A 27,014-nucleotide genomic window follows, 5' to 3' on the forward strand; every position below is an offset into this window, starting at 1 on the left:
TAATGTTTTTTTCTGTCACGGACGTAATGCAATGATCACACATACAACCCATCAACCTGTTTACTGGATTGACCGATGCAGTGATATCGCAACACAAACATATACTTTCATCATGACTGACAGCACGAAATTATCAACACTGGGATTGGTTTGTTTTTGTTTAACGTCCTATTAACAGCCAGGGTCATTTAAGGACATGCCAGGTTTTGGAGGTGGAGGAAAGCCGGAGTACCCGGAGAAAAACCACCAGCCTACGGTCAGTACCTGGCAACTACCCCACGTAAGGTTTCTAACTCGCAACCCAGTGGTGGAGAGCTAGTGATAAAGTGTCGGTACACCTTAACCACTCGGCCACCGCGAACAATTTGGAAGCTGAATAAGCAAAAATTTCAACGCGCAAAAATTTCCACTTTACAGTATTGTTTACTCCAGATTCTTGCTGAAGCATGCAGTATTGCACACTTGTGCTCAGTACAACTATACTGCTAATGAGTATTTATACATTGTATAACTCTATGTATAACTACCAAGGTCTCTTCAGTCAGATGACCATTAAGGCCCATGGGCCTTTTGTTTTTTTCCAGACAGTCAAATGGCCATCATCATTATGGCTTAATTCTTTGTAGTATTAATTGGGAGCATATATTGGATGCAATAAAAGACAGGGTACATATTGACCAATCAATGTTCCAGTTCATATTTCAGGATCTATATAGACTACCAGGTACACTAGTTGCCTTTCCTGTTATTTCATCAAACACAGATATACATCAAATTAATTTTAAAGATTTAAGATGTCTGATTATTATTTGGTATAATTTGGTTTCAAACTGGAACATTTCTGAAAAAAGGAACAAAAAGAACCAACATCCGCATTGTTCTGGCTCAAATGGGATAATTGTTTGTTGATTTGAAGCCTGCTTTAGTTTTCCATACAAAAATACACACACTTAAGCCAGCCTTTGTTTCCAGTGTTAATGTTTCACTATATCAATGATAGCGGTTTTAATAACTCCCCCGGAGAAACTTAATCTCTAGATTAAGCAGGCTTATCGTTTTGTGTGTATTGATTTTTGTTTCCGTGTTATTTTCAGCGTTGAAATTTGCCTGAAATTTTACACAATCACTTTGTGTACACATTCGTAGTAGAGTAAATGAATCGTGTAACAAGCCGGTACTGGAGACTGGTGTTTATTGAGCTTCCTTTAAATTAGATTAAACCAAAGTCATTATTTTGTAAAACCCCCGGTTATTGATAACATTTTATGCTTATTGAATACATTGTCACTGAAACATCTCCAGCAATAAAAGCCTCACATTAACAGAAAACTACAATATTGGTCACATAGAGATTTGTACCTGGGAACTCTCAACATTTAATAGACAAGTCACTGTAACCATGGTTACTGGTGATGAGACCTTATAAGTCAGGTTCTACTTTATTACCCGTCCCCACTCGACCCCTCGACCCCTTCAAAAAAGGCTTATATGGTAGATAAGTATATCACCTCCTAAGTTATATTATTGCTGTGCTTAAAATGGAAAAAAAAGGAAAATGAATCTAGGAAAGTTGGACCAGGATTCGAACCCGAGACCTCAAAACTCTAGACAGAGCTGCAGAATGATCAGAGCTATCTTGTTACTGACAATTGATCCAGTTTCAGTAGAATTGGTTAAACTGAAGCTTGTGTACTAGATGATATATTAGTGTGGTTCTCATGTTTGCCAAAAGAATCTGATGTTACTGGAGGCTGGTACATTGTGTGTACATAAATTGAACCTTGTTAGTCGGAACCTTTCAGATGGTTCAACTATGTGTGTAAAACAGAACCTTATCAGAGTCTGTGGGCTTTAGTTTGGCACGGAATGCAGTAGAACTTTGTTATTTTACTGTTTGACACTAATTGTTTAAGAAAGATTGGTATTTTGTGTCTTTGAAAATGTAACTGTGAATTTATTATTGCTTTATAATTCCCTCAATGAGGCCCCACAATCAGTGTGTGCTACCACAAACTCCCCATGGGGGTCCCCCACTATAGCAGTGATGGGCTGAGTCATAGGAGATCATTCAATATTGATAGTTTGAGCAGTGCCATGTTCAGATAGGAAACAAACCACTCTCGATTACAGTAAACTTATTGATCAAAATAGTCTATCTGTTGCCTTGTATAATAAAAAAACAGTTGACAAGTTTTCACAAAATGTTTATTTTCAGGGAAAATGGGAAACAGTGATCATGGTCTTCATATAAACTGTAAATTTCAGTTTTGTGTGTATAAAATGTTGGACATGTCCCCTGGGTACGGTGGCTGATATGGTGGTCGATGTGTGGAAGATACGTGTAAATGTACGTTTATTAGTTATTGTATTGCGGTATAGTGCTCTCATTGCATCGTAATTAAGTTACTGGAGAGTAATATTTTGTCTAATATGGTTAGGTTCAGCGAAGGTGATAAGCATGGAGGAGTTTTAATACAATTTTATGTATTTTTCAACATTGAATTGAGGCAACATTGACATTTATGGTTTTTTTTTTCCTTTTTAATTGATTTTGTTTTTTTTATATGATTATGGTTGTATGTATCATGAAGTAGATATGGCTAGCTTAATGTTTGTTCTTAAGGTATGAAGACACATAATCAGATCAATAGATAGATGTGAAAAAATGAGTAGACATATGATCAAAGTTGTCCCCACATGTGTGTACAAACATGTTATGTATGAACTAAGGAGTTTTAATATCAGTATTCAGGTTTTTGGTCATACACCGGTGTGTCAATAAACTTGTATAATAGGAAGTCGAAAAGGCGGCAACAACCAGAACAAGACTTAAATCTGGGATCTCTAGACTCTACATGGAAGCTGTAACTATTTGAGCTTCCTGGCCACTGGTGGTCAGCCAAATCCAGTTCTGCAACTCTTTCACCCCTTCAACATAGTCTTCAACCACGAAGACATACAAAACCCTATGCACCTTTGAAAGGTCTTTTTACACAGCACCAAATGTAGTAGGAAATGAAAAACGCAACAGCTGGCCTTGACTCAAACCCGAAACCTCCAAACTCTAGCTAGACAGACACTTTAACCATTTGATCATCTGGCTACTGGTGTGTAGACCAGCTCAAGTCCAGTCCTGCTACATAAGCACAGGACCTAGTAAATATTTCATAAAGTTATATAAACATACAAAAAAAACCCACTGCAGTGAGGCAAGTGTTGACCACCTGCACTTATTTCAGGATATTAATACGGTATACAGTAGACTGGCCCCCTGTCTCTAGAATATTGAAGTTGTAAATAAGATTGATTTTTGATCTCTATGATATGTCTGATCACAATTTTCAAACTAGGGGGAGATAATCTAGTATCAGAATTTAGCTTAGCAACCCTTAACAAAAATTAAGATTTTAGCCAGTCTAGGTATACAGGTTGAGCTTTCAGAATTTCTTGAAATTTGCCTGTACACCGAGTACTATATGGAACTGTACATCCCTGGTGTATAGTAGTGCTGGGCCTAGAATACTGACGTATTCAATGTGAAGTTTTGTTACTATTTTCATGTCTGTTTGCTGTTGTGATGATGCCATATAAAATATAGGACTGACTAATGGAAACGAAAATCAATCATACTGCAGTATGCATTTAAATTGTTAATAGGTAAACCTATTTGGTGTATCTGCAGATCTAAAATTGTGCAGTGTGTCGTCATGTTGAGAAATCAAAATGCCGTGTATAGAGTCTATTGTGTTTGAGAAAAATGTCTTACAAATGTTCAACGAGCCCTGTATGTCTATTTCTTATTGACATTCCGTATTGTAATGGTGCATTTCTCCATATTAAACTTGCTAACACTCTGATTGCATGGTTTCTTTGTGAATTAAAGCTTGCATATTGCCTGTTATTACACAGTAAAATGTTTGTCTCCTTGATCAACACATGTATGCTGCCCGATATAATTACATTGAAATGTCTGTCTCCATGATCAACACACATCGGTATAATTACAGTAAAATGTTTGTCTCCCTGATCAACACACCTTGGTATAATTACAGTAAATTGTTGGCCTCTCTGATCAACACACCTTGGTAAAATTACAGTAAATTGTCTCCCTGATCAACACACCTTGGTATAATTACAGTAAATTGTCTCCCTGATCAACACACCTTGGTATAATTACAGTAAATTGCCTCTCTGATCAACACACCTTGGTATAATTACAGTAAATTGTCTCCCTGATCAACACACCTTGGTATAATTACAGTAAATTGTCTCCCTGATCAACACACCTTGGTATAATTACAGTAAATTGTCTCCCTCATCAACACACCTCGGTATAATTACAGTAAATTGTCTCCCTGATCAACACACCTTGGTATAATTACAGTAAATTGTTGTCTCACTGATCAACACACATCGGTATAATTACAGTAAATTGTCTCCCTGATCAACACACCTTGGTATAATAACAGTAAATTGTCTCCCTGATCAACACACCTTGGTATAATTACAGTAAATTGTCTCCCTGATCAACACACCTTGGTATAATTACAGTAAATTGTCTCCCTCATCAACACACCTCGGTATAATTACAGTAAATTGTCTCCCTGATCAACACACCTTGGTATAATTACAGAAAATTGTCTCCCTGATCAACACACCTTGGTATAATTACAGTAAATTGTCTCCCTGATCAACACACCTTGGTATAATTACAGTAAATTGTCTCCCTGATCAACACACCTTGGTATAATTACAGTAAATTGTCTCCCTGATCAACACACCTTGGTATAATTACAGTAAATTGTTGGCCTCATCAACACACCTTGGTATAATTACAGTAAATTGTTGGCCTCCCTCATCAACACACCTTGGTATAATTACAGTAAATTGTCTCCCTCATCAACACACCTTGGTATAATTACAGTAAATTGTCTCCCTCATCAACACACCTTGGTATAATTACAGTAAATTGTCTCCCTGATCAACACACCTTGGTATAATTACAGTAAATTGTTGCCTCCCTGATCAACACACCTTGGTATAATTACAGTAAATTGTCTCCATGATCAACATCCCTTGGTATAATTACAGTAAATTGTCTCCCTGATCAACACACCTTGGTATAATTACAGTAAATTGTCTCCCTGATCAACACACCTTGGTATAATTACAGTAAATTGTCTCCCTGATCAACACACCTTGGTATAATTACAGTAAATTGTCTCCCTGATCAACACACCTTGGTATAATTACAGTAAATTGTCTCCCTGATCAACACACCTTGGTATAATTACAGTAAATTGTCTCCCTGATCAACACACCTTGGTATAATTACAGTAAATTGTCTCCCTGATCAACACACATCGGTATAATTACAGTAAATTGTTGTCTCCCTGATCAACACACCTTGGTATAATTACAGTAAATTGTCTCCCTGATCAACACACCTTGGTATAATTACAGTAAATTGTCTCCCTGATCAACACACCTTGGTATAATTACAGTAAATTGTCTCCCTGATCAACACACCTTGGTATAATTACAGTAAATTGTTGGCCTCCCTGATCAACACACCTTGGTATAATTACAATAAATTGTTGTCTCCCCGATCAACACACCTAGGTATAATTACAGTAAATTGTCTCCCTGATCAACACACCTAGGTATAATTACAGTAAATTGTCTCCCTGATCAACACACCTAGGTATAATTACAGTAAATTGTCTCCCTGATCAACACACCTTGGTATAATTACAGTAAATTGTCTCCCTGATCAACACACCTCGGTATAATTACAGTAAATTGTTGGCCTCCCTGATCAACACACCTGGGTATAATTACAGTAAATTGTTGGCCTCCCTCATCAACACACCTCGGTATAATTACAGTAAATTGTTGGCCTCCCTCATCAACACACCTCGGTATAATTACAGTAAATTGTCTCCCTGATCAACACACCTAGGTATAATTACAGTAAATTGTCTCCCTGATCAACACACCTTGGTATAATTACAGTAAATTGTCTCCCTGATCAACACACCTTGGTATAATTACAGTAAATTGTCTCCCTGATCAACACACCTCGGTATAATTACAGTAAATTGTTGGCCTCCCTCATCAACACACCTAGGTATAATTACAGTAAATTGTCTCCCTGATCAACACACCTTGGTATAATTACAGTAAATTGTCTCCCTGATCAACACACCTTGGTATAATTACAGTAAATTGTCTCCCTGATCAACACACCTTGGTATAATTACAGTAAATTGTCTCCCTGATCAACACACCTTGGTATAATTACAGTAAATGGTTGGCCTGATCAACGCACCTTGGTATAATTACAGTAAATTGTCTCCCTGATCAACACACCTTGGTATAATTACAGTAAATTGTTGGCCTCCCTGATCAACACACCTTGGTATAATTACAGTAAATTGTTGGCCTCCCTGATCAACACACCTTGGTATAATTACAGTAAATTGTCTCCCTGATCAACACACCTTGGTATAATTACAGTAAATTGTTGGCCTCCCTGATCAACACACCTTGGTATAATTACAGTAAATTGTCTCCCTGATCAACACACCTTGGTATAATTACAGTAAATTGTTGGCCTCCCTGATCAACACACCTTGGTATAATTACAGTAAATTGTTGGCCTCCCTGATCAACACACCTTGGTATAATTACAGTAAATTGTCTCCCTGATCAACACACCTTGGTATAATTACAGTAAATTGTTGGCCTCCCTGATCAACACACCTTGGTATAATTACAGTAAATTGTCTCCCTGATCAACACACCTTGGTATAATTACAGTAAATTGTCTGTCTCCCTGATCAACACACCTTGGTATAATTACAGTAAATTGTCTCCCTGATCAACACACCTTGGTATAATTACAGTAAATTGTTGGCCTCCCTGATCAACACACCTTGGTATAATTACAGTAAATTGTCTCCCTGATCAACACACCTTGGTATAATTACAGTAAATTGTCTGTCTCCCTGATCAACACACCTTGGTATAATTACAGTAAATTGTTGTCTCACTGATCAACACACATCGGTATAATTACAGTAAATTGTCTCCCTGATCAACACACCTTGGTATAATTACAGTAAATTGTCTCCCTGATCAACACACCTAGGTATAATTACAGTAAATTGTCTCCCTGATCAACACACCTTGGTATATTACAGTAAATTGTCTCCCTGATCAACACACCTAGGTATAATTACAGTAAATTGTCTCCCTGATCAACACACCTTGGTATAATTACAGTAAATTGTCTCCCTGATCAACACACCTTGGTATAATTACAGTAAATTGTCTCCCTGATCAACACACCTTGGTACAATTACAGTAAATTGTCTCCCTGATCAACACACCTTGGTATAATTACAGTAAATTGTCTCCCTGATCAACACACCTTGGTATAATTACAGTAAATTGTCTCCCTGATCAACACACCTTGGTACAATTACAGTAAATTGATTGGTCTTCTGTAACATCATTGATCTTTTTTCTGGCGGGCCATTTTTTATGTAGTTTAACATTTGTTTGTAAATGCCATTGATTAGATCATCTGATACAGAACTAGGTCGTTGGTTAAGTAGTACACCAGATGGTGACAGGCTCTGGGAAACGTAAGAAAGTCGTATAAAAATAATGTACACCCTTGTGTGAGATATATAGAGAGGTATTGTAGGTGTATAGCATTCAATCCTCTGAAAGTCCAGGGACCAAAACTGAAACTCAAAATAAGGGATGAGCTTGCTTAAGTACAACAAAGCAGCAATTATTTTAATTTATCTGGTGATGGGTAGCTTGGCTGTTTCTGATGTGTATGAAGATAGTCGGACTGGATGTTGTAGGGAATTTGATTTAGTTTTTGGGTATAAACCTATAGCCATTGCTATTTGGTGGGTTTGAGATACGTATTTTGATAATTCAATTTATCTTAAGACAATATCTTTGGTTGATTCATTCACTTCCATTATTGGAATACATCATTAAAATTTAAATGTATTTTAAATACAAAAGATGTCAGTTCTGTTTTTTCTTTGACAAAAACATTTTGATTATTTTCTGGTTTATGTTATTCTCTATATCTTTTTAAACCTGCTCTCTGAAGATGATTCAGGTTTTTACATTGACCTTGCAGCCATATTTCCAATGTTGAGAACTTCAAAAATACTAATAATAAAATTTGCAATGATACAAACTAATTGTTGGTTGTCAGTTTGAATTTTTGATGTGCATGCACTGCCTATAGGCTTTCGTACCAGCTAGTCCTTAGTGGGTTGAATTTTATTTACCACATATATTGTCGGAGTAATATATTCTATATCAATATTGTAGTTATAACTTTCAATAAGTTGTGAAACATCTATCCAGTCTTAAAATTTTAAATTTTGATGGAATTTATCACCACTCGAGTAGTATAGCTCTCCCTCATGGATGTTAAAACACTTATTATACCATTTACCTCGTATAGATTGGCTTCAAACTTCTAGTCATTTAAGTTTGTATCTTCATTATTATAATTTTAAATTTCGAGCTTTAAATTTGATAGATGCTATATATATGTGGTCTAATGTTTTATTAGACATCTTTAGTGTTAAAACTGCTTCCATTCTGTGCCTCAATACAAATCCTATGCATGAATATCACTCAGCAATCAATTAATATTGGCATTTGACTAATTAGAGATAATTTTCTTCTAATTGAATCAATGGGCTATTTCTTGATTAGACATTCCAGTTACTCTAAATGCTTCATGCATAATTAATGAGGAGAGATAATTGACCCTGTTATTAGATGCCCATTACTGAATATTCATGACCATTTGACAAGATTTGATGTCGATTAATGAATAATCATGAGATGTTGACAATATTTTCCATGGTACCCTACACCGTAGACAGTGGCTGTTGATGAAATTAACCGTCCCCCTTACTTCTGATATATAGATCTCTCTGTGTATATATATAATTGATAAATTGGTCTTGTTGTGTTGTTGGGTGTACATTGATTGGAGATAAAAGCTGATAATTAATTAGATGTTTATTGATCAGTTCAAACCTGTCTATGGAGTCGATAAGTATTGTTCGTTAAAGTTAGTCCTGGCCAAAAGTATTAATTAGGGAGAATTTAAATACACACTATTTACTGACACACAATATGTGATGTCAGTATTTTGTCAACTGATAGCTGGGTAAGGTCAAGATTGTAATAGGTATTTATAACTTACCAATGTATAACAGAATTTTAACATCCATGTTATGAATGGATCTTAATCATCAATTAAAACGGCTACCAGCCCCTGAGGTTTTAGTCCCCAGTAATAAATTAGAAAGACTATCAGCCCCTGAGGTTTTAGTCACCAGTAATAAATTAGAATGGCTACCAGCCCCTGGGGTTTTAGTCCCCAGTAATAAATTAGAATGGCTACCAGTCCCTGAGGTTTTAGTCCCCAGTAATAAATTAGAATGGCTACCAGCCCCTGAGGTTTTAGTCCCCAGTAATAAATTAGAATGGCTACCAGCCCCTGGGGTTTTAGTCCCCAGTAATAAATTAGAATGGCTACCAGCCCCTGAGGTTTTAGTCACCAGTAATAAATTAGAATGGCTACCAGCCCCTGGGGTTTTAGTCCCCAGTAATGAATTAGAATGGCTACCAGCCCCTGAGGTTTTAGTCACCAGTAATAAATTAGAATGGCTACCAGCCCCTGAGGTTTTAGTCCCCAGTAATAAATTAGAATGGCTACCAGCCCCTGAGGTTTTAGTCCCCAATCATAAATTAGAATGGCTACCAGCCCCTGAGGTTTAGTCCCCAATAATAAATTAGAATGACTACCAGCCCCTGAGGTTTTAGTCCCCAGTAATAGATTAGAATGGCTACCAGCCCCTGAGGTTTAGTCCCCAGTAATAAATTAGAATGACTACCAGCCCCTGAGGTTTTAGTCCCCAATAATAAATTAGAATGGCTACCAGCCCCTGAGGTTTTAGTCCCCAGTAATAGATTAGAAGGACTATCAGCCCCTGAGGTTTTAGTCCCCAGTAATAAATTAGAATGGCTAACAGCCCCTGAGGTTTTAGTCCCCAGTAATAAATTAGAATGACTACCAGCCCCTGAGGTTTTAGTCCCCAGTAATAAATTAGAATGGCTACCAGCCCCTGAGGTTTTAGTCCCCAGTAATAAATTAGAATGACTACCAGCCCCTGAGGTTTTAGTCCCCAATAATAAATTAGAATGGCTACCAGCCCCTGAGGTTTTAGTCCCCAGTAATAAATTAGAATGGCTACCAGCCCCTGAGGTTTTAGTCCCCAGTAATAAATTAGAATGACTACCAGCCCCTGAGGTTTTAGTCCCCAATAATAAATTAGAATGGCTACCAGCCCCTGAGGTTTTAGTCCCCAGTAATAAATTAGAATGGCTACCAGCCCCTGAGGTTTAGTCCCCAATAATAAATTAGAATGGCTACCAGCCCCTGAGGTTTAGTCCCCAATAATAAATTAGAATGGCTACCAGCCCCTGAGGTTTTAGTCCCCAGTAATAAATTAGAATGGCTACCAGTCCCTGTGGTTTTAGTCCCCAATCATCAATTAGAATGGCTACCAGTCCCTGAGGTTTTAGTCCCCAATCATCAATTAGAATGACTACCAGTCCCTGAGGTTTTAGTCCCCAATCATCAATTAGAATGGCTACCAGCCCCTGAGGTTTTAGTCCCCAGTAATAAATTAGAATGACTACCAGCCCCTGAGGTTTAGTCCCCAATAATAAATTAGAATGACTACCAGCCCCTGAGGTTTAGTCCCCAATAATAAATTAGAATGACTACCAGCCCCTGAGGTTTTAGTCCCCAGTAATAAATTAGAATGACTACCAGTCCCTGAGGTTTAGTCCCCAATAATAAATTAGAATGACTACCAGCCCCTGAGGTTTAGTCCCCAATAATAAATTAGAATGGCTAACAGCCCCTGAGGTTTTAGTCCCCAATAATAAATTAGAATGACTACCAGTCCCTGAGGTTTAGTCCCCAATAATAAATTAGAATGACTACCAGCCCCTGAGGTTTAGTCCCCAATAATAAATTAGAATGACTACCAGCCCCTGAGGTTTAGTCCCCAATAATAAATTAGAATGACTACCAGCCCCTGAGGTTTAGTCCCCAATAATAAATTAGAATGGCTAACGGCCCCTGAGGTTTTAGTCCCCAATCATCAATTAGAATGACTACCAGTCCCTGAGGTTTTAGTCCCCAATCATCAATTAGAATGACTACCAGTCCCTGAGGTTTTAGTCCCCAGTAATAAATTAGAATGACTACCAGCCCCTGAGGTTTAGTCCCCAATAATAAATTAGAATGACTACCAGCCCCTGAGGTTTAGTCCCCAATAATAAATGAGAATGGCTAACAGCCCCTGAGGTTTAGTCCCCAATCATAAATTAGAATGGCTACCAGCCCCTGAGGTTTTAGTCCCCAATAATAAATTAGAATGACTACCAGTCCCTGAGGTTTAGTCCTCAATAATAAATTAGAATGGCTACCAGTCCCTGAGGTTTTAGTCCCCAATCATAAATTAGAATGGCTACCAGCCCCTGAGGTTTTAGTCCCCAATAATAAATTACAATGGCTACCAGTCCCTGAGGTTTTAGTCCCCAATCATAAATTAGAATGGCTACCAGTCCCTGGGGTTTTAGTCCCCAATCATAAATTAGAATGGCTACCAGTCCCTGGGGTTTTAGTCCCAATCATCAATTAAAATGGCTACCAGGTACTATTTTTAGCCCGCTATCAGCAATAAGAATGGCTATACTACCAGCTGACCCCAATTCTTTAGCCCACTATCATACTAGGTTACTTCCACCTAGTTTTGAAACTTTGAGATATTTTCTAGTTTTACCATTGGTTCTCAGAAAGAAGAGAGGAATATGATCCAATTTTTAACGCTATTTCTAATTTCCATAATGAATTGCCAGCAGAAAAAGGATATCTAAATTCCCTAGTGGTAGTTTTGGTCTAGTCCAGCTGAGCACTGTTAATTGCTGAGCTCATTGAATCATTCAATATTTCATTAACGTTGAATACACTAATAGTGCTTACCAAGGATCGTTAAACCAGATCCGCTATTTTAGGTTTACATTGGTTTGATCATTAAATCATGTTTATGTGGGCTTTGTTGTATATTTTAACCTGATTTTTGTCTAGACATGCGAGACTGTAGGTTCTCTGTATTATATGGTAATGAATATTTAAGTCACAATAAGCTTGATGTGTATTATATCCTTTATTAGTCCCCTACCTATTTCACCAAACGCGCCGGGCCTGTAAGTTTCCTCTCCATCCGTCTTGTACGTACGTAAGTGCCAAACATTGTCAGCATTCTAGTGGCTTCATATCTTGAGGGATTTTGATCAAACTTCACACAAGATAAAGGACCATATTTAGTTTGGTTTATTTTGTTGAACGTCCTATTAACAGCTAGGGTCATTTAAGGACATGCCAGGTTTTGGAGGTGGAGGAAAGCCGGAGTACCCGGAGAAAAAAACACCGATCTATGGTCAGTACCTGGCAACTGTCCCACGTGGGTTTCGAACTCGCGACTCAGAGGTGGAGGGCTAGTGATAAAGTGTGTTGGGACACCTTAACTACTCGGCCACGGCGACCCCATAAGGGACCATAATATCTCAGACAGATTTCAGGGTTTTTTGGGTCAAGGTTACAGTTACTATTTTTAGCGGGGACAGGTAGGGGACATGTATTGCTTTAGCTGCTTATGAATTTATGTTTCTCATTTCGGGAATGCAGTATTTAGGGATGTATATAATTATTGTGTATCATATATCCAGTTTGTGTTTCACTTGTTTACACTATACAGGTATAGAACTGATATATCGTGTCTTATTGGGAAGTGGTTGTAACTTAATATAATCAATAATCAGTTGTAATTTGTTTGATAATCAATTATCTACATTATCTGTATCATTAATCATCAGTTATTTAGCTAACACAAATTTTATATGTCAGTTATATTTCAACTTATTAATTTATAATTGGATTTCATAATCAATCATTTAGATGTGCAGCCAATCATTATTCTGAAATGATAATGTATTATTACGTATAGGTAATATATATATGAAGCAATCTTATTGTACTTTAGCATGCTTCATAATACAGTAATCCAATTAGCAAAAAGAGTGCTGTACATTCCTTTCCATTGATGAAGATGCCCCAAATGGTTATTTTTTGCTTGTTTGTTGAGAGGCCTGTCGCATGCCGGCCTAATTGCTGTAGATGGCATGTGACAGGCCTCCCTTATGTTGCTAAGTGAGGTAGTCACCAACTACTTACTACACAGAGACCCTGCCTCAAAATGACCCTAGCTGTTCATAGGGCAATAAACCCAGCAAACAAATACAAAAAATGTTTGTTGGGTTGATAGCCCCATGAACAGCCTGTGTCATTTTGAGGTGGGATCTCCTTGTAGTAGCTGATGATTACCTCACTGAACAAATGAAAGGGTTTACAAAATTTATCTTACCTTTGACATGTACAATCCTGTTACTATCAAGTTGTATTGGTCAATTTAAGACTGTTTTTCATTCTTCTTGCATTATATCTGTGAAACTATTTCATTGGTAATGATGTCTTCCCTTTGAATGAAGGAAAACATCAATAGATTTTATTAGGACTGTTCTTCTGGGTCTTCTTCTAATACCAGGTAATTTCTTATTCAGGCCATAGCTTTTGAACCATTGAAGACATGTTGATGAATTTTGGAGGATACTTGTGCCACCTAAAGTCAATATGTAGTGTACATGTACTGCCGTTAGGTCACTGACCTTGACCTCAAGGTCAAACAAGTGGACATTTTTCAGCTATTTCTTGTCCAGGCCAAACTTTCTATGCTTCTGAAAATGCGACTTGTAGCATAGTTGCATTATCTAAAGATGATGTGCAGTGCACTGCCGCATGGTCACTGTGACATTGACTTCAAGGTCAAAGGTCAGATCAGTGCAAATTTTCTATACTTTTTTGTCTGGAAGATAAATGAACTGTGACAGATACCTTAATAAAAGTTGCTGTGTACCTTTATAACCCACTGACAAAGTGCAATGCTTTGTCAATGGTTCATTGCAACCTTGACCTCAAAGTTCATAGGTCAAATAAGTGTGAATTTTATCTGGGCCGTATTTTCTTATCCATTAAAATATCTCTCGATAAAATTGGCAGTATACTTGGATTTCCTTAAGTTGATATGCAATGCACTGCTGTATAAAATCACATCATGTGAACATTTTTCTGATAATTTTGCATCCAGCAATATTTTAAACTATTTAAGATATCTTAGAATTGCTGTTTACCTTTATCAAAATACTGACAAAATGAAGTGTTCTATCATTGGATCATTGTGACCTTAACATCAATGTCAAAGGTCAGTTGAGTGCAAAAATTTCAATGCCTATCAAGGGAGAAGGGGAGAAATGATCTCTAGTTATTTACAGAAATAGCACAATTTTTAAACATAGAAAAAAACAACTTTGTATATATTTTAAAATTATTCAAAAAAAAAAAAAAAAAAGAGAAAAACCAACAAAACATTACGTAATCTTCTGTTTATCAGTTTTGTACTTATTTTTCCTTCTATTCATTTCTTGTCTGTTCATCCTTTAAACCCTTCAGTCGGTGGTTGATGCATCAGCTGCCTATAGATTGTCTGCTATGATAACAAATTCCATCGTTTATGTATCAGACTTATACATGCTTTATCCTTATCAATTGAGTATATAACTTACCCATTAAAACACATGCTTCTGTCTTACACCACACTAAGTGGATGATAGCACTACTAAAACATACAAGTACTCGATGACACGGAGATATCATCACAGATATTTCTTAGTCAGGTAAACTGCATCTGTCGTCAGACAGCGTGGGTCTAAAATTAGACCTGGAGATATGGCCCTGTTAAAAACTTTGTTTACCTTGGTGCAGTGAGTTAGTAACACTTGGTAGGTTTAGAGCTGTTTAATCCGAGTAACAGATTTTTCTTTGGTCTGGTGTACAGTGTAAGTGATTTGCATATTTTTACCCCCTCCCGACCAATATACCTTCTGTTGATACTCTGCATCACCACTCAAGCGTGAATTTGAAGGTCGGGAGCTCAGGGGGGAAGTCGTGTCACACCGTCAGTAGAGAGAACTCGACAGACGTCAACTCCGTCAACTCCGTTTGTATAGTGTTCATGTAATCTTGTTTCACTAACACAAAGACGTTTGACTTGGTCGGGTCTGTGGAGCCGTCAGCTGGCAGTAGTGACTTCTGTTTTAAAGGGTCCAACAAGAAACCAGTAACTTATCTTCTGTTGTGTTGTGGGTGTCATAGTGGAGGTAACGACTTCGAACATTTAAATCACCACATATACACTTCAATTTTCAATACACGTCAATTTTCAGTTGATTTTAAACAGATTTGGAATGACGTGTGATTTGAAAAATTGCTCTGAAGAAGAAAAAAGTGTTTCCATAATTGGAAGGATTCGTAACTTTGAAAGATGAAATCTCACAAAGAATATGACAAAAAGTTCATAATTAAATTGTGCATGGTGTTATACATATGAGTGACAAGCCAATTGTGGAATTGAAACTGACAGGTTTTAAAAAGAAAAGTGCTATGAAGCTGTTAGTGAAGTTAAATGTAGCTTTGAAGATAAACAGTTGTGATCTTTTTTGAATGAAAAGCTGTTGGTCATAGCACGTTGAACCGGCGTGGATTAATCTGTCAGGATGCTAAGCAGTTATTTTGTGGACGTTGACAAGCGTAGGACCTCGAGTTTCAGGAGGCCGAGGTGAGTAGGTCATGCTGTGATACATATTAGTATAACCATTAATCTAAACATGCTACTGTGATCCTGATCAGGTGGAAAAGTGTTGATTGATTGGATCTGTTAGTCCCAGTGAAAGGGAGAGTAAATGTTCAAACACACATGTTCTGTCAGTTATCGTACCATACCTAATAAACACACATGTTCGATCAGTTATCGTACCATACATAATAAACATACCTGTTCTGTCAGCTATCGTACCATACCTAATAAACATACCTGTGCTGTCAGCTATTGTATCATACCTAATAAACACACCTGTTCTATCAGTTATCATATCATACCTAATAAACACACATGTTCTATCAGCTATTGTATCATACCTAATAAACACACCTGTTCTATCAGCTATTGTATCATACCTAATAAACACACCTGTTCTATCAGCTATTGTATCATACCTAATAAACACACCTGTTCTATCAGCTATTGTATCATACCTAATAAACACACCTGTTCTATCAGCTATTGTATCATACCTAATAAACACACCTGTTCTATCAGCTATTGTATCATACCTAATAAACACACATGTTCTATCAGTTATCGTATCATACCTAATAAACACACATGTTCTGTCAGTTATCGTATCATACCTAATAAACACACCTGTCTATCAGTTATCGTATCACCTCACACAATACTAACAGTAGAGGGGGTGGGGGGATGGGGGTTGGGGGTGGGGGTATTACCTCACACAATACTAACAGTAGAGGGGGTGGGGGTATTTCCTCACACAATACTAACAGTAGAGGGCTGGGGGATACAGCGGGTACCGACTCTATAAACTATTGTATAATAGTATTTTGACAAAACAGATTTGTTTAAATTTGAAACAAAAGCTTCTATCTTCATTTACAGAGCAAAATTTAAAGCAGGTAGAATGCACTAGTTGTACTGGATCCTTATCACTCACACCTGATGTCACCTAAAGCGATTCGGTCTTGTTGACATTAGCACTTGAACTGATGAAGAGAGCATAGACTTTATTTGAACAGGCCTGATAATAAACAGTGTTCCACAAGTCTGGAGAGACTTGTTTGTTACCCCCCATCAAATCCTTTGGGTCCTGTACAGTATCACGAGTACCCTCTACAATTACCGTAGTTGTAATACAAATAGGACATGGGTTTTTCCCACTCACTGACAAGTTACTATAATTGTACTATGAATAGGACATGGGGTTTTCCCACTCACTGACAAGTTACTGTAATTGTACTATAAATAGGATATGGGTTTTCCCCACTCACTGACAAATTACTATAATTGTACTATAAATAGGACATGGGTTTTTCCCACTCACTGACAAATTACTGTAATTGTGCTATAAATAGGCCATGGGTTTTTCCCACTCACTGACAAATTACTATAATTGTACTATAAATAGGACATGGGTTTTTCCCACTCACTGACAAATTACTGTAATTGTGCTATAAATAGGCCATGGGTTTTTCCCACTCACTGACAAATTACTGTAGTTGTACTCTAAATAGGACATGGGTTTTTCCCACTCACTGACAAGTTACTATAATTGTACTATAAATAGGACATGGGTTTTTCCCACTCACTGACAAATTACTGGAATTGTACTATACATAGGCCATGGGTTTTTCCCACTCACTGACAAATTACTGTAGTTGTGCTATAAATAGGACATGGGTTACTCCACTTATTGACTGTTTTCTCGAGGTGCACAATATAGTTTAGAGATATTATCAGATTAAAAAAGGAAATTAAAGAAATAAATTAGTTCTAATGAATTTTAGCTTTGATTTTTCTATTTCCATCAATATAGGACTAATTGATCATATTTCGTAAAACAGACCCATAATTAAATATCAATAACACAACATTTCATTACCAAATGTATCAGAAATTAACTTAATTTTGTAATTAAGAAAATAAATCTTATTATTTAGTAGTCTTAGTGTAGGATTTATGTGCCTTTGATATTCAGTATATAAAACCACAATACTTGACACTGGGGTCAAGCTATACACAGCCTGAGTGTAGATCTTACTAGTAGATAGCGCTATAGTAAGTACCTATGTGTCATATCTATAAAGTAGTCCAGAATGGGCCTATCTGTGTATGGTGTGAAGGTGTAGATTACCGATCTTTATCTTATCCTCTGTAATAGAAACTCAGATTTATCAACAATATTTAGTTCATGTTGTTCTGATAAAAAACAATATAAAGTAAAAGAACAAAACTAAAAGAACAATGCAGTATGAAATATAAGTTTTGTGCATTATTTATTTGATGTTTGCTGATTAATATGTAGCTGTATTACATGGGGTGTATCCTGTTCCATCGCTGACCCTGTCACCCAGACAAAAATGTTGTGGTTTAGTTATCAGATTTACCAATCCCAAAATCAGGAAGATGACTGTCTCTTCAATATCATTTTAAATCAGGAGAAATTGCTCCGACTAAGTGAATAGAATACGGTGGATACATTGAGATTTGAGTGTAGATATAGGATTTAAATTTGGTGGTTGGTATTTTCCATTATGTCTATTCACCTGTTCCTGCCGTCTCGGATGCTGTTTGATGTCCGACCATCCCATAATGTGTGGTCACTGACAGGAAGTTAGACAACTTTAATGTCCCACTAACACTTGTATCAGACATAATGTTCAGGAAGTGGTGTCTGTGGGGGTCTGGTGTGTGTGGACGGGGAGGATCCACGCGGGGATGGAAAGGGGAGATCAGTTCTCCAGTCTAGAGAAGTAGTGTCTGTGGGGGTCTGGTGTGTGTGGACGGGGAGGATCGAGGGTATGGATAGGGGGGAACAGTTCTAGAGTCTATAGAAGTAATGTCTGTGGGGGTCTGGTGTGTGTGGACGGGGAGGATATGAGGGTATGGATAGGGGGAGATCAGTTCTAGTGTCTATAGAAGTAATGTCTGTGGGGGTCTGGTGTGTGTGGACGGGGAGGATCGAGGGTATGGATAGGGGGAGATCAGTTCTAGTGTCTATAGAAGTAGTGTCTGTGGGGGTCTGGTGTGTGTGGACGGGGAGGATCTGAGGGTATGGATAGGGGAGATCAGTTCTGGAGTCTATAGAAGTAGTGTCTGTGGGGGTCTGGTGTGTGTGGACGGGGAGGATCTGAGGGTATGGATAGGGGGAGATCAGTTCTAGTGTCTATAGAAGTAGTGTCTGTGGGGGTCTGGTGTGTGTGGACGGGGAGGATCGAGGGTATGGATAGGGGAGATCAGTTCTAGTGTCTATAGAAGTAATGTCTGTGGGGGTCTGGTGTGTGTGGACGGGGAGGATCGAGGGTATGGATAGGGGAGATCAGTTCTAGAGTCTGTAGAAGTAGTGTCTGTGGGGGTCTGGTGTGTGTGGACGGGGAGGATCTGAGGGTATGGATAGGGGGAGATCAGTTCTAGTGTCTATAGAAGTAATGTCTGTGGGGGTCTGGTGTGTGTGGACGGGGAGGATCTGAGGGTATGGATAGGGGAGATCAGTTCTAGTGTCTATAGAAGTAATGTCTGTGGGGGTCTGGTGTGTGTGGACGGGGAGGATCTGAGGGTATGGATAGGGGAGATCAGTTCTAGAGTCTGTAGAAGTATATATCAAATACCTGTCTATAAAGGACATGCTGTGTATATCAAATACCTGTCTATAAAGGACACTTGAATATATCAAATACCTGTCTATAAAGGACACCTGTTTATATCAATACCTGTCTATAAAGGACATATTGTATTAAGGTAACATTCTCTCTTCCCTTCAATGATTGTTATGGATAGGTTTGACTGAGTCACAAGTTTGTGTAAATAATTTTTAGTAGAGTGGTACTCTGATGGTACATATATATCAAGAAATTATTTTTATATACATGTATCATTTGTATACACTTCATATCTTTCATCAAATATTTTTGACCTACAGAAACCTATACCTGTTAACATGAAGTACTTTGTACTTTGGCAAACGTTCCTCCAGGTATCTCAATTTAATGTACACCATTAAAAACACATAGATCTCCACTCACTTGTGACAAGTTTTATAATTTGCTGAAAATTGTTATATTCCTCGTGTTACAGGGTATAAAATGAATTTGTGTTGAGTTTAATCTTCAGGAAATACAATTTTCATCCTCATAAAAATGTCACTGCTGTTGTGTATATTCTACTTATAGAAAACTAATGTAAATTTAATAGTCTTCATCCATTGTCTCTGAGTTGAATCATCACCTTGTTATAAAGCTAGAGTTGTTTATAGATATGTGTGTACATCATCGTCACACGATTTAATGTGATGAGTCGTATGTACATCTAAAACAGTTGTATGCCTTCCTTCGTGTTGTTGCCTTCCTTCGTGTTGTTGATAAAGCTTCAGTTCCTAAATATAATCAAATCGATTACAAACTTGTTTTAGATTCAATAACCATACAGATTGGAACTTCCTTTTGACTTGTCTTTTCTTATTGACTTGGAAGTTTAGAACATTATTTATTAGATTGTGTTTCTTAGATTGAGCTGAAACTATTTGGAGATTCTATAAAATAATGAGAAACCAACCTCATACATTTAAACACAGATGTTGAATTTAGCACATTTCATATCGAGTGGCAGAATTTGTCTTAATTGGAAACTCTACATTTAAGCTACAAAATGATGTAGAAAGTATAAATTTGTAGAGAAGATACACTTGTGTGGACACCAATACTAAATACAGTAAGATACTTGAGAAGAATCTGGTGAACACACACTATGCTGACAGGAGGATTTGCCTGTCAGGAAGGAAACTTTATTCCTCAATATGTGTATCATATACATCACCTTAAGTGAAAACATGCAAGGTTACCTGAGGTGAACTTTTGTATGTGACCTCTACAGGTCGGAGGTCACTGTTGACACATGAAGTTCACATTGACACCTGGTTTTAAATGTTCGTGTTCATGTGTGTGTGTTAGTGACAAGGTGGACAGCTGATCTTACAAAATGTAAGGAATTCATTTAAAAAAAGTTAGGACAAGGCAGGTAATTTATAATTAATGTATGATAATCAAGGTGATTCAAGGTCATTGTCATAATCCAGTTGACTGTTGATGACTAAACACTCCATGGAAGAGAATATGTGCCTTTAAAGTTAATCCGGTTTTACTGATGATAACTACACACTCCATGGATGAGAATATGTGCCTTTAAAGTTTTAAGTCTAAGAAAAGTATGTTTGATATAAAAATCATTTTGACAAATTGATGAATTAAATCAACATATCTGTTTCTAAAAGACTACATGAGTTTTTGAAACTTTTGGAAATATTAAAGAAATATTTTACTGACAATGTTTTTAAAAATCAGGAATCTCTCTCCTGGAACAGAATGTATTTTCAGAGAAGGTATAAAATACCTGTACATTTAGTCACCTATTAAATACGGCATGTCATAGAGCATGTCAATAGCTATACCTGTATGGTTACCTCTTACTGTTATATACAGACAGTGTGTCCCTATAATGATCGCTTTATCTACTTAATCTACAACTTAATGGTCCATTTATCTGTAAAGTTTCACCTGTTCAAAACACCTGCCCTAGCGTGCTAACGATTAAACTATTTAAATCTGAGTCGTGTGCCTAGTCATAAACGCCCTACCACAAAAATGTGGCAAACTTGGGCCTACCGGATGTTCCTATAAAAGATAGTTCTTGTTTTGTCTTGACAACTGTGTTTCCTTTCACTATTGTGATATGATAGTATTCACCAACATGAGCTGTAGTATCACATCACCCACGCCTGGTTAGCCAGGGACGCTGTAAATAACAAGCTTTTAACCCACAATCTATAACCAGTATAAAAACAATCAATTTTACAGTTTTAACTTAAAAAAGTTTTCAGAGAGTTTTTCATTTTCAAGCCTATAAAGATATCACATGACCTGTTCAATATGTAAAGAAGGTGGAGAGGATGCAAATTGATGATTTTATTTTAAGTTTCCAGAAGCAAACAAGTGTTATATTGCAAATTCCTGTAAAATAAAACAGGAAGATTAAAAAAAAAAAAAAGAAAAAAAAAGTCAATCAAAACTCGAGAAGCTGACAATGGCATCTCTGCACAGAAGTGGTCTTAATCCTTAGATCAATATGGTTGTATATCCGGTATAGTGACAGAAAATCTGAAATGTTACAACGGTAGTTATTCAATACATGTCTGTGTTTGGGAAAAGCTGTGTGAAATGTTGTAGTGTAAACTAAACAAGGGTGAAATATTGGGTGAACCGAAACTCCACAGGTAAACCATTAATCCCTTCCTTTACTCACACTAAATTCAGTATGAACTAATCCAAACTCATTAATGGAAGAGCTCATTAAGGATTCATAGGGGGGAAAGGGCATATATGACTCAATCCTCAACATATAATATGACTGGACTTAATAAAAAATTATTTTGGACAAATGAATTTAATTGGTTGAAGTTAAATGTGATATAAGGAATGATGGTATCACTTGTTGATATAACTGGGAGGGAGGTGGAAAAGGAGTAAACAAATATGTTATCAAACAAAGCAATGATTTATAGGAGTTAAAAGTTAGGTACCGGATAGGGTGGTCCTCAAGCAATCAAGAAATCTGGCAAACATTCTACACTTTATAGTCCTATTATGAACATTCACTAAAATTCTCTTTAGAAAGTCTATATATTTTGTCTGAATTTTTCAAAGGATCATGGATGGATAAAATTATTAAGAATTAAAAAAAAAAGTAAAATTTACTGTCCATACTTTTAATTCTTATGTCAACTTATCCAAAGACTCAAGGTGACTTATTGCCTTCGCCTTTTGTCCCTCATCATCTGTTGCGCAATAACTTTAACTTTTTCGTATGAACATGATTACTTTAGTGAATATAATGAACAGGTTTTGATGCAGCCTCATTTTCATAAGATTTCAGAGGAATTGGACAATCGGACAGATTCATATTTAACTTAACAGAATTATTGCCCTTTGCAGTTTCAATACCATTGGACTTTAAGAACATGATAACTTTGGCAAATGTGAACGGATTTTGATGAAACTTTGTATGCAGCCTCATATCAATAAGATCTGGAAGAAGTTTGAATAACAATACAGGGGCCGCTTTGATTGTAACTTAAAGAGTTATGTCCCTTTGCACTTAATTACAATTTGACCTTGTGACTTGAATAAATATGAATGTATTTTGATGAAATTGATGCAGTGATCTTTATACCAATAAGATCTGATACAATGTCCATACATTGAAATCACTTTGGTCATAAGAGTTATGACTCTATGAGGTTTAGGTGTAGGGTCAAGATATTTGGCCAGTAGCTTGCTGGGATTAAGGACTACCAAGTTTATTCAAATGGATGACCTTGACTTTCTTTCAAGGCCATAGGGATCAAATATGTTAAATCTTAAGAAGTTAGAATTTTAAAAGCAACAAAATAATCTATCATTGTGTACATATCAGAACACAGGTGACGGATATACCGCTAGGATTGGTGATCCCATCAGTATACCATCAGTATACCATCAGTATAACATCAGTATACCATCAGTATATCATCAGTATATCATCAGTATAACATCAGTATAACATCAGTATAACATCCGTATAACATCAGTATAACATCAGTATAACATCAGTATACCATCAGTATACCATCAGTATAACATCACTATAACATCACTATAACATCAGTATAACATCAGTATACCATCAGTATAACATAAGTATACCATCAGTATAACATCGGTATATCATCAGTATATCATCAGTATATCATCGGTATAACATCAGTATAACATCAGTATAACATAAGTATACCATCAGTATAACATCAGTATATCATCAGTATAACATCAGTATAACATAAGTATATCATCAGTATAACATCAGTATAACATAAGTATACCATCGGTATATCATCAGTATAACATCAGTATAACATAAGTATATCATCAGTATAACATCAGTATAACATCAGTATAACATAAGTATACCATCAGTATAACATCAGTATAACATCAGTATAACATCAGTATATCATCGGTATAACATCGGTATAACATCGGTATATCATCGGTATAACATCAGTATATCATCAGTATAACATCAGTATATCATCAGTATAACATCAGTATAGGGTTTGTATCGGTGGGTAGGTCTCTAGGGTTGAGTTGGTATTGTATAATGTTTGGGTTGGTGACCCACCATCAGTATAGGGTTTGTATCGGTGGGTAGGTCTCTAGGGTTGAGTTGGTATTGTATAAGATGTTTGGATTGGTGATTTCCTCATAAACACAAGAAAACACATACTTAATGTACACAATCTTTGTAGACATCAAACACACTGAATTATTGTTCATTTTGAACTCCATCATGGTTTAGTGTTGTCAACATAAATCAGTCAGAATCATTTCAAATTAGTAAAAAAATTGCCAGAAAACATACCAAGTTTACATAGTGTTACCTGATAGCCTTCATGTTCTGTTTACAGGATCAAGTTATTGTGTACTCTTATTCCGAGATAACAAACAAAATTTGACTATCTGAAAGGTTTGACTGGCTAGGTCTAGAGAAATGAGGGTATTGACGCTGACAAATGTTTCTAAAACAGTGAAATCATTTTTGTACCACTGCCAGTATGTACACCGTTATCATTAACACAAATCATTCTATAGTAATGCTGTACTCTTTGATAATATTGTTGTGATTTGAAAACAAGACCAGTTCAATGTTAATGATAAGAGGATACAGTATTTATCCAGCCATAAATCGTGTATTAAGTCCATCAATTATATATATATAGCTGCTCAGTATTATATGTTTTTGGTAATATATATACAAAATAATATTATTGAGACACAAAGGTCAATAACAAATCACATGTCAATAATCTTTTTTTATTCATTGACTTGCATTTTGTCATTTTTTGATATTTTCTATATATATATATTTGGTCAATAGTAACAACTGTACAGACAAGTAAATTGTAAATTCTTTTAGGCAATCTGCCCCTTACCAAGACACAGGTAAATTACATACGATCACATATAGATATAGAACATGGAACAGTTACATAAGTTTAGTAGATAAACAACTAAAAATATCGCTATGTTTGTGTTAAAGATCCCCTCCGTCGATAAATCATTTGCTTAATGCTTATTGTAATTAATTAGAAAACATCTTAAGTGGTGTACAGATGGTATAATAATTAGCATAATATAAGGTTTACAAAATAACAGCGCAAGTTAAAATGATGTAATGACAGCATGTGCTATGTAGCAAATGTTTTTGTCTATCTCTGCAGTTGGTTCATTTGGTGCCACAAAACATATACATGTATATATATCCCAACAAATGTTATTTCATCATCCCTGACTTTGACTCGTGGTTGTAGTGTCACCTCTGGGTAAATTGCAGGATAAATATGGTAATCAATTCAACAAACAATAATCAGATGTTGATATTTCTGAAATACACAATTGTGAGAAGTACAAGATCTGGACTTGAACTCGGAGCCCTCGAACGCTAGATAGACACTACCCATCCTCGATCCTCTAGCATTCAGCCTAGTCAAATTCCTGTACTGTCCTTCTTTCTTCAACAAAGTCTTCAATCCTGAAGACACACACAAGACCCAACACCACTTTCCCTGACTATTGAGTTGAGGATTAAATGTAGTAGAGGAATAATGCAAAGAGCACACCTGGACTCGAACCCGAAACCTCCAAACTCTAGACAGCTGTAACCTGCCCAGTTCAATTCTACTACAAAATTTTCTAAATAATTTTGTCATTCAGAATTGTAGAACATTTTCTACAAATGCTGAGTATTTCAATTAGGACAAAGTTTGACTGAACACTTTGATAATGTTTTATGGAGGTCCCAGGATTTGAGGACCATTATGCCTTATTCAATTATAGCATGGAGTATGTGAAATGGTATTGTGTGCGGCCTTGCAGTGCACTAGGAAGTCTGCTGCCTTTGTTACATAAAGCGGTCATTATACCTCTGCTGACGGGGAAGGTTTTCTCATGTGAACATTTCTCACAGAATTTATAACCGTTTTAATTCTAATTTTACCCTCTATTGATAAGATGACAGAAATAAACCCCTGGCTGGTGTCCTGTATTCTGTATTATTTGTTGGATATTTAATTCCACTTCTTGTAGTACCTTTTAATTAATGTAACATTTGTGTACAATTTGATATGTCTAGCTGCAATTTTTATCCTGTAATCAGCCGAGGGGCCAACATATAAGCTTTTATTCAAAGGAGAAGGTGAGCTATTTTTGCAGGACAAATTACTATGGAATAACATTTGTTAGCATTTACACTTAATAACTTTTGACATAGATGGGTAAATTACCTAGCATGGGCAGATTATCATATCAGTAGTCCTACCTTTATATATATGTGTCCACAGAGAAAAAACCCACTTTCATCAGACATTTATCTGTCAAACTATTTTTTTTCAAACATTTAGTCTTTTAAAGTGTAAGTGGATTGTCTGCCCTTGCTTTGAGTAATTTATGGTAGGAGGTGCCTGCTATAGATATGTAGTGGGTTGTCTGCCCTTGTTTTGGGAAAATTATGGAAGAAGGTGGCTGAGAAATATATAAGTGGGCTGTCTGTCCTTGTTTTGGGTAAGCTTTATGGTAGATGGTGACTGTTATAGATATGTAGTGGGTTGTCTGCCCTTGTTTTGGGTAAGTTATGGTAGATGGTGACTGTTATAGATAAGCAGTGGGTTGTCTGCCCTTGTTATGGGTAAGCTATGGTAGATGGTGACTGTTATAGATAAGCAGTGGGTTGTCTGCCCTTGTTTTTGGTAAGTTATGGTAGATGGTGTTTGTTATAGATAAGCAGTGGGTTGTCTGCCCTTGTTTTGGGTAAGTTATGGCAGATGGTGATTGTTATAGATAAGCAGTGGGTTGTCTGCCCTTGTTTTGGGTAAGCTATGGTAGATGATTACTGTTATAGATACCAGTTAGTTGCCTGCTCCTGGTAGATGACATTGATAGCAGATAATAAGTTACATAATATAAGTTGTTATAATAAGTTACATAATATAAGTTGCTTATGATCCATGTCTGAGACATGACTTACATAAATATTTTAGCTTTTTGATAATTA

At 36.6% G+C, this 27,014-nt stretch overlaps 1 protein-coding gene across 4 annotated transcripts in view; it reads left to right on the forward strand.

The window, feature by feature from the left end:
* LOC117343126 (ras-associated and pleckstrin homology domains-containing protein 1-like) overlaps positions 1-27,014 on the forward strand; it is a 182,162-nt gene that overhangs the window by 26,736 nt on the left and 128,412 nt on the right. For 3 of the 4 annotated variants that reach the window (XM_033905438.1, XM_033905441.1, XM_033905439.1), the window contains exon 1: positions 15,250-15,863. The exons of the other annotated variant lie outside the window; for it this stretch is intronic. In XM_033905438.1, the coding sequence (XP_033761329.1) occupies positions 15,802-15,863 (62 nt within the window). In that variant the 5' untranslated portion in view covers positions 15,250-15,801. Of the gene's footprint in view, positions 1-15,249; positions 15,864-27,014 lie in introns of those variants that run through there. 4 annotated transcript variants of the gene reach the window in all.

Source organism: Pecten maximus, chromosome 15 (assembly GCF_902652985.1).
Source record: "Pecten maximus chromosome 15, xPecMax1.1, whole genome shotgun sequence".
NCBI lineage: Eukaryota > Metazoa > Mollusca > Bivalvia > Pectinida > Pectinidae > Pecten > Pecten maximus.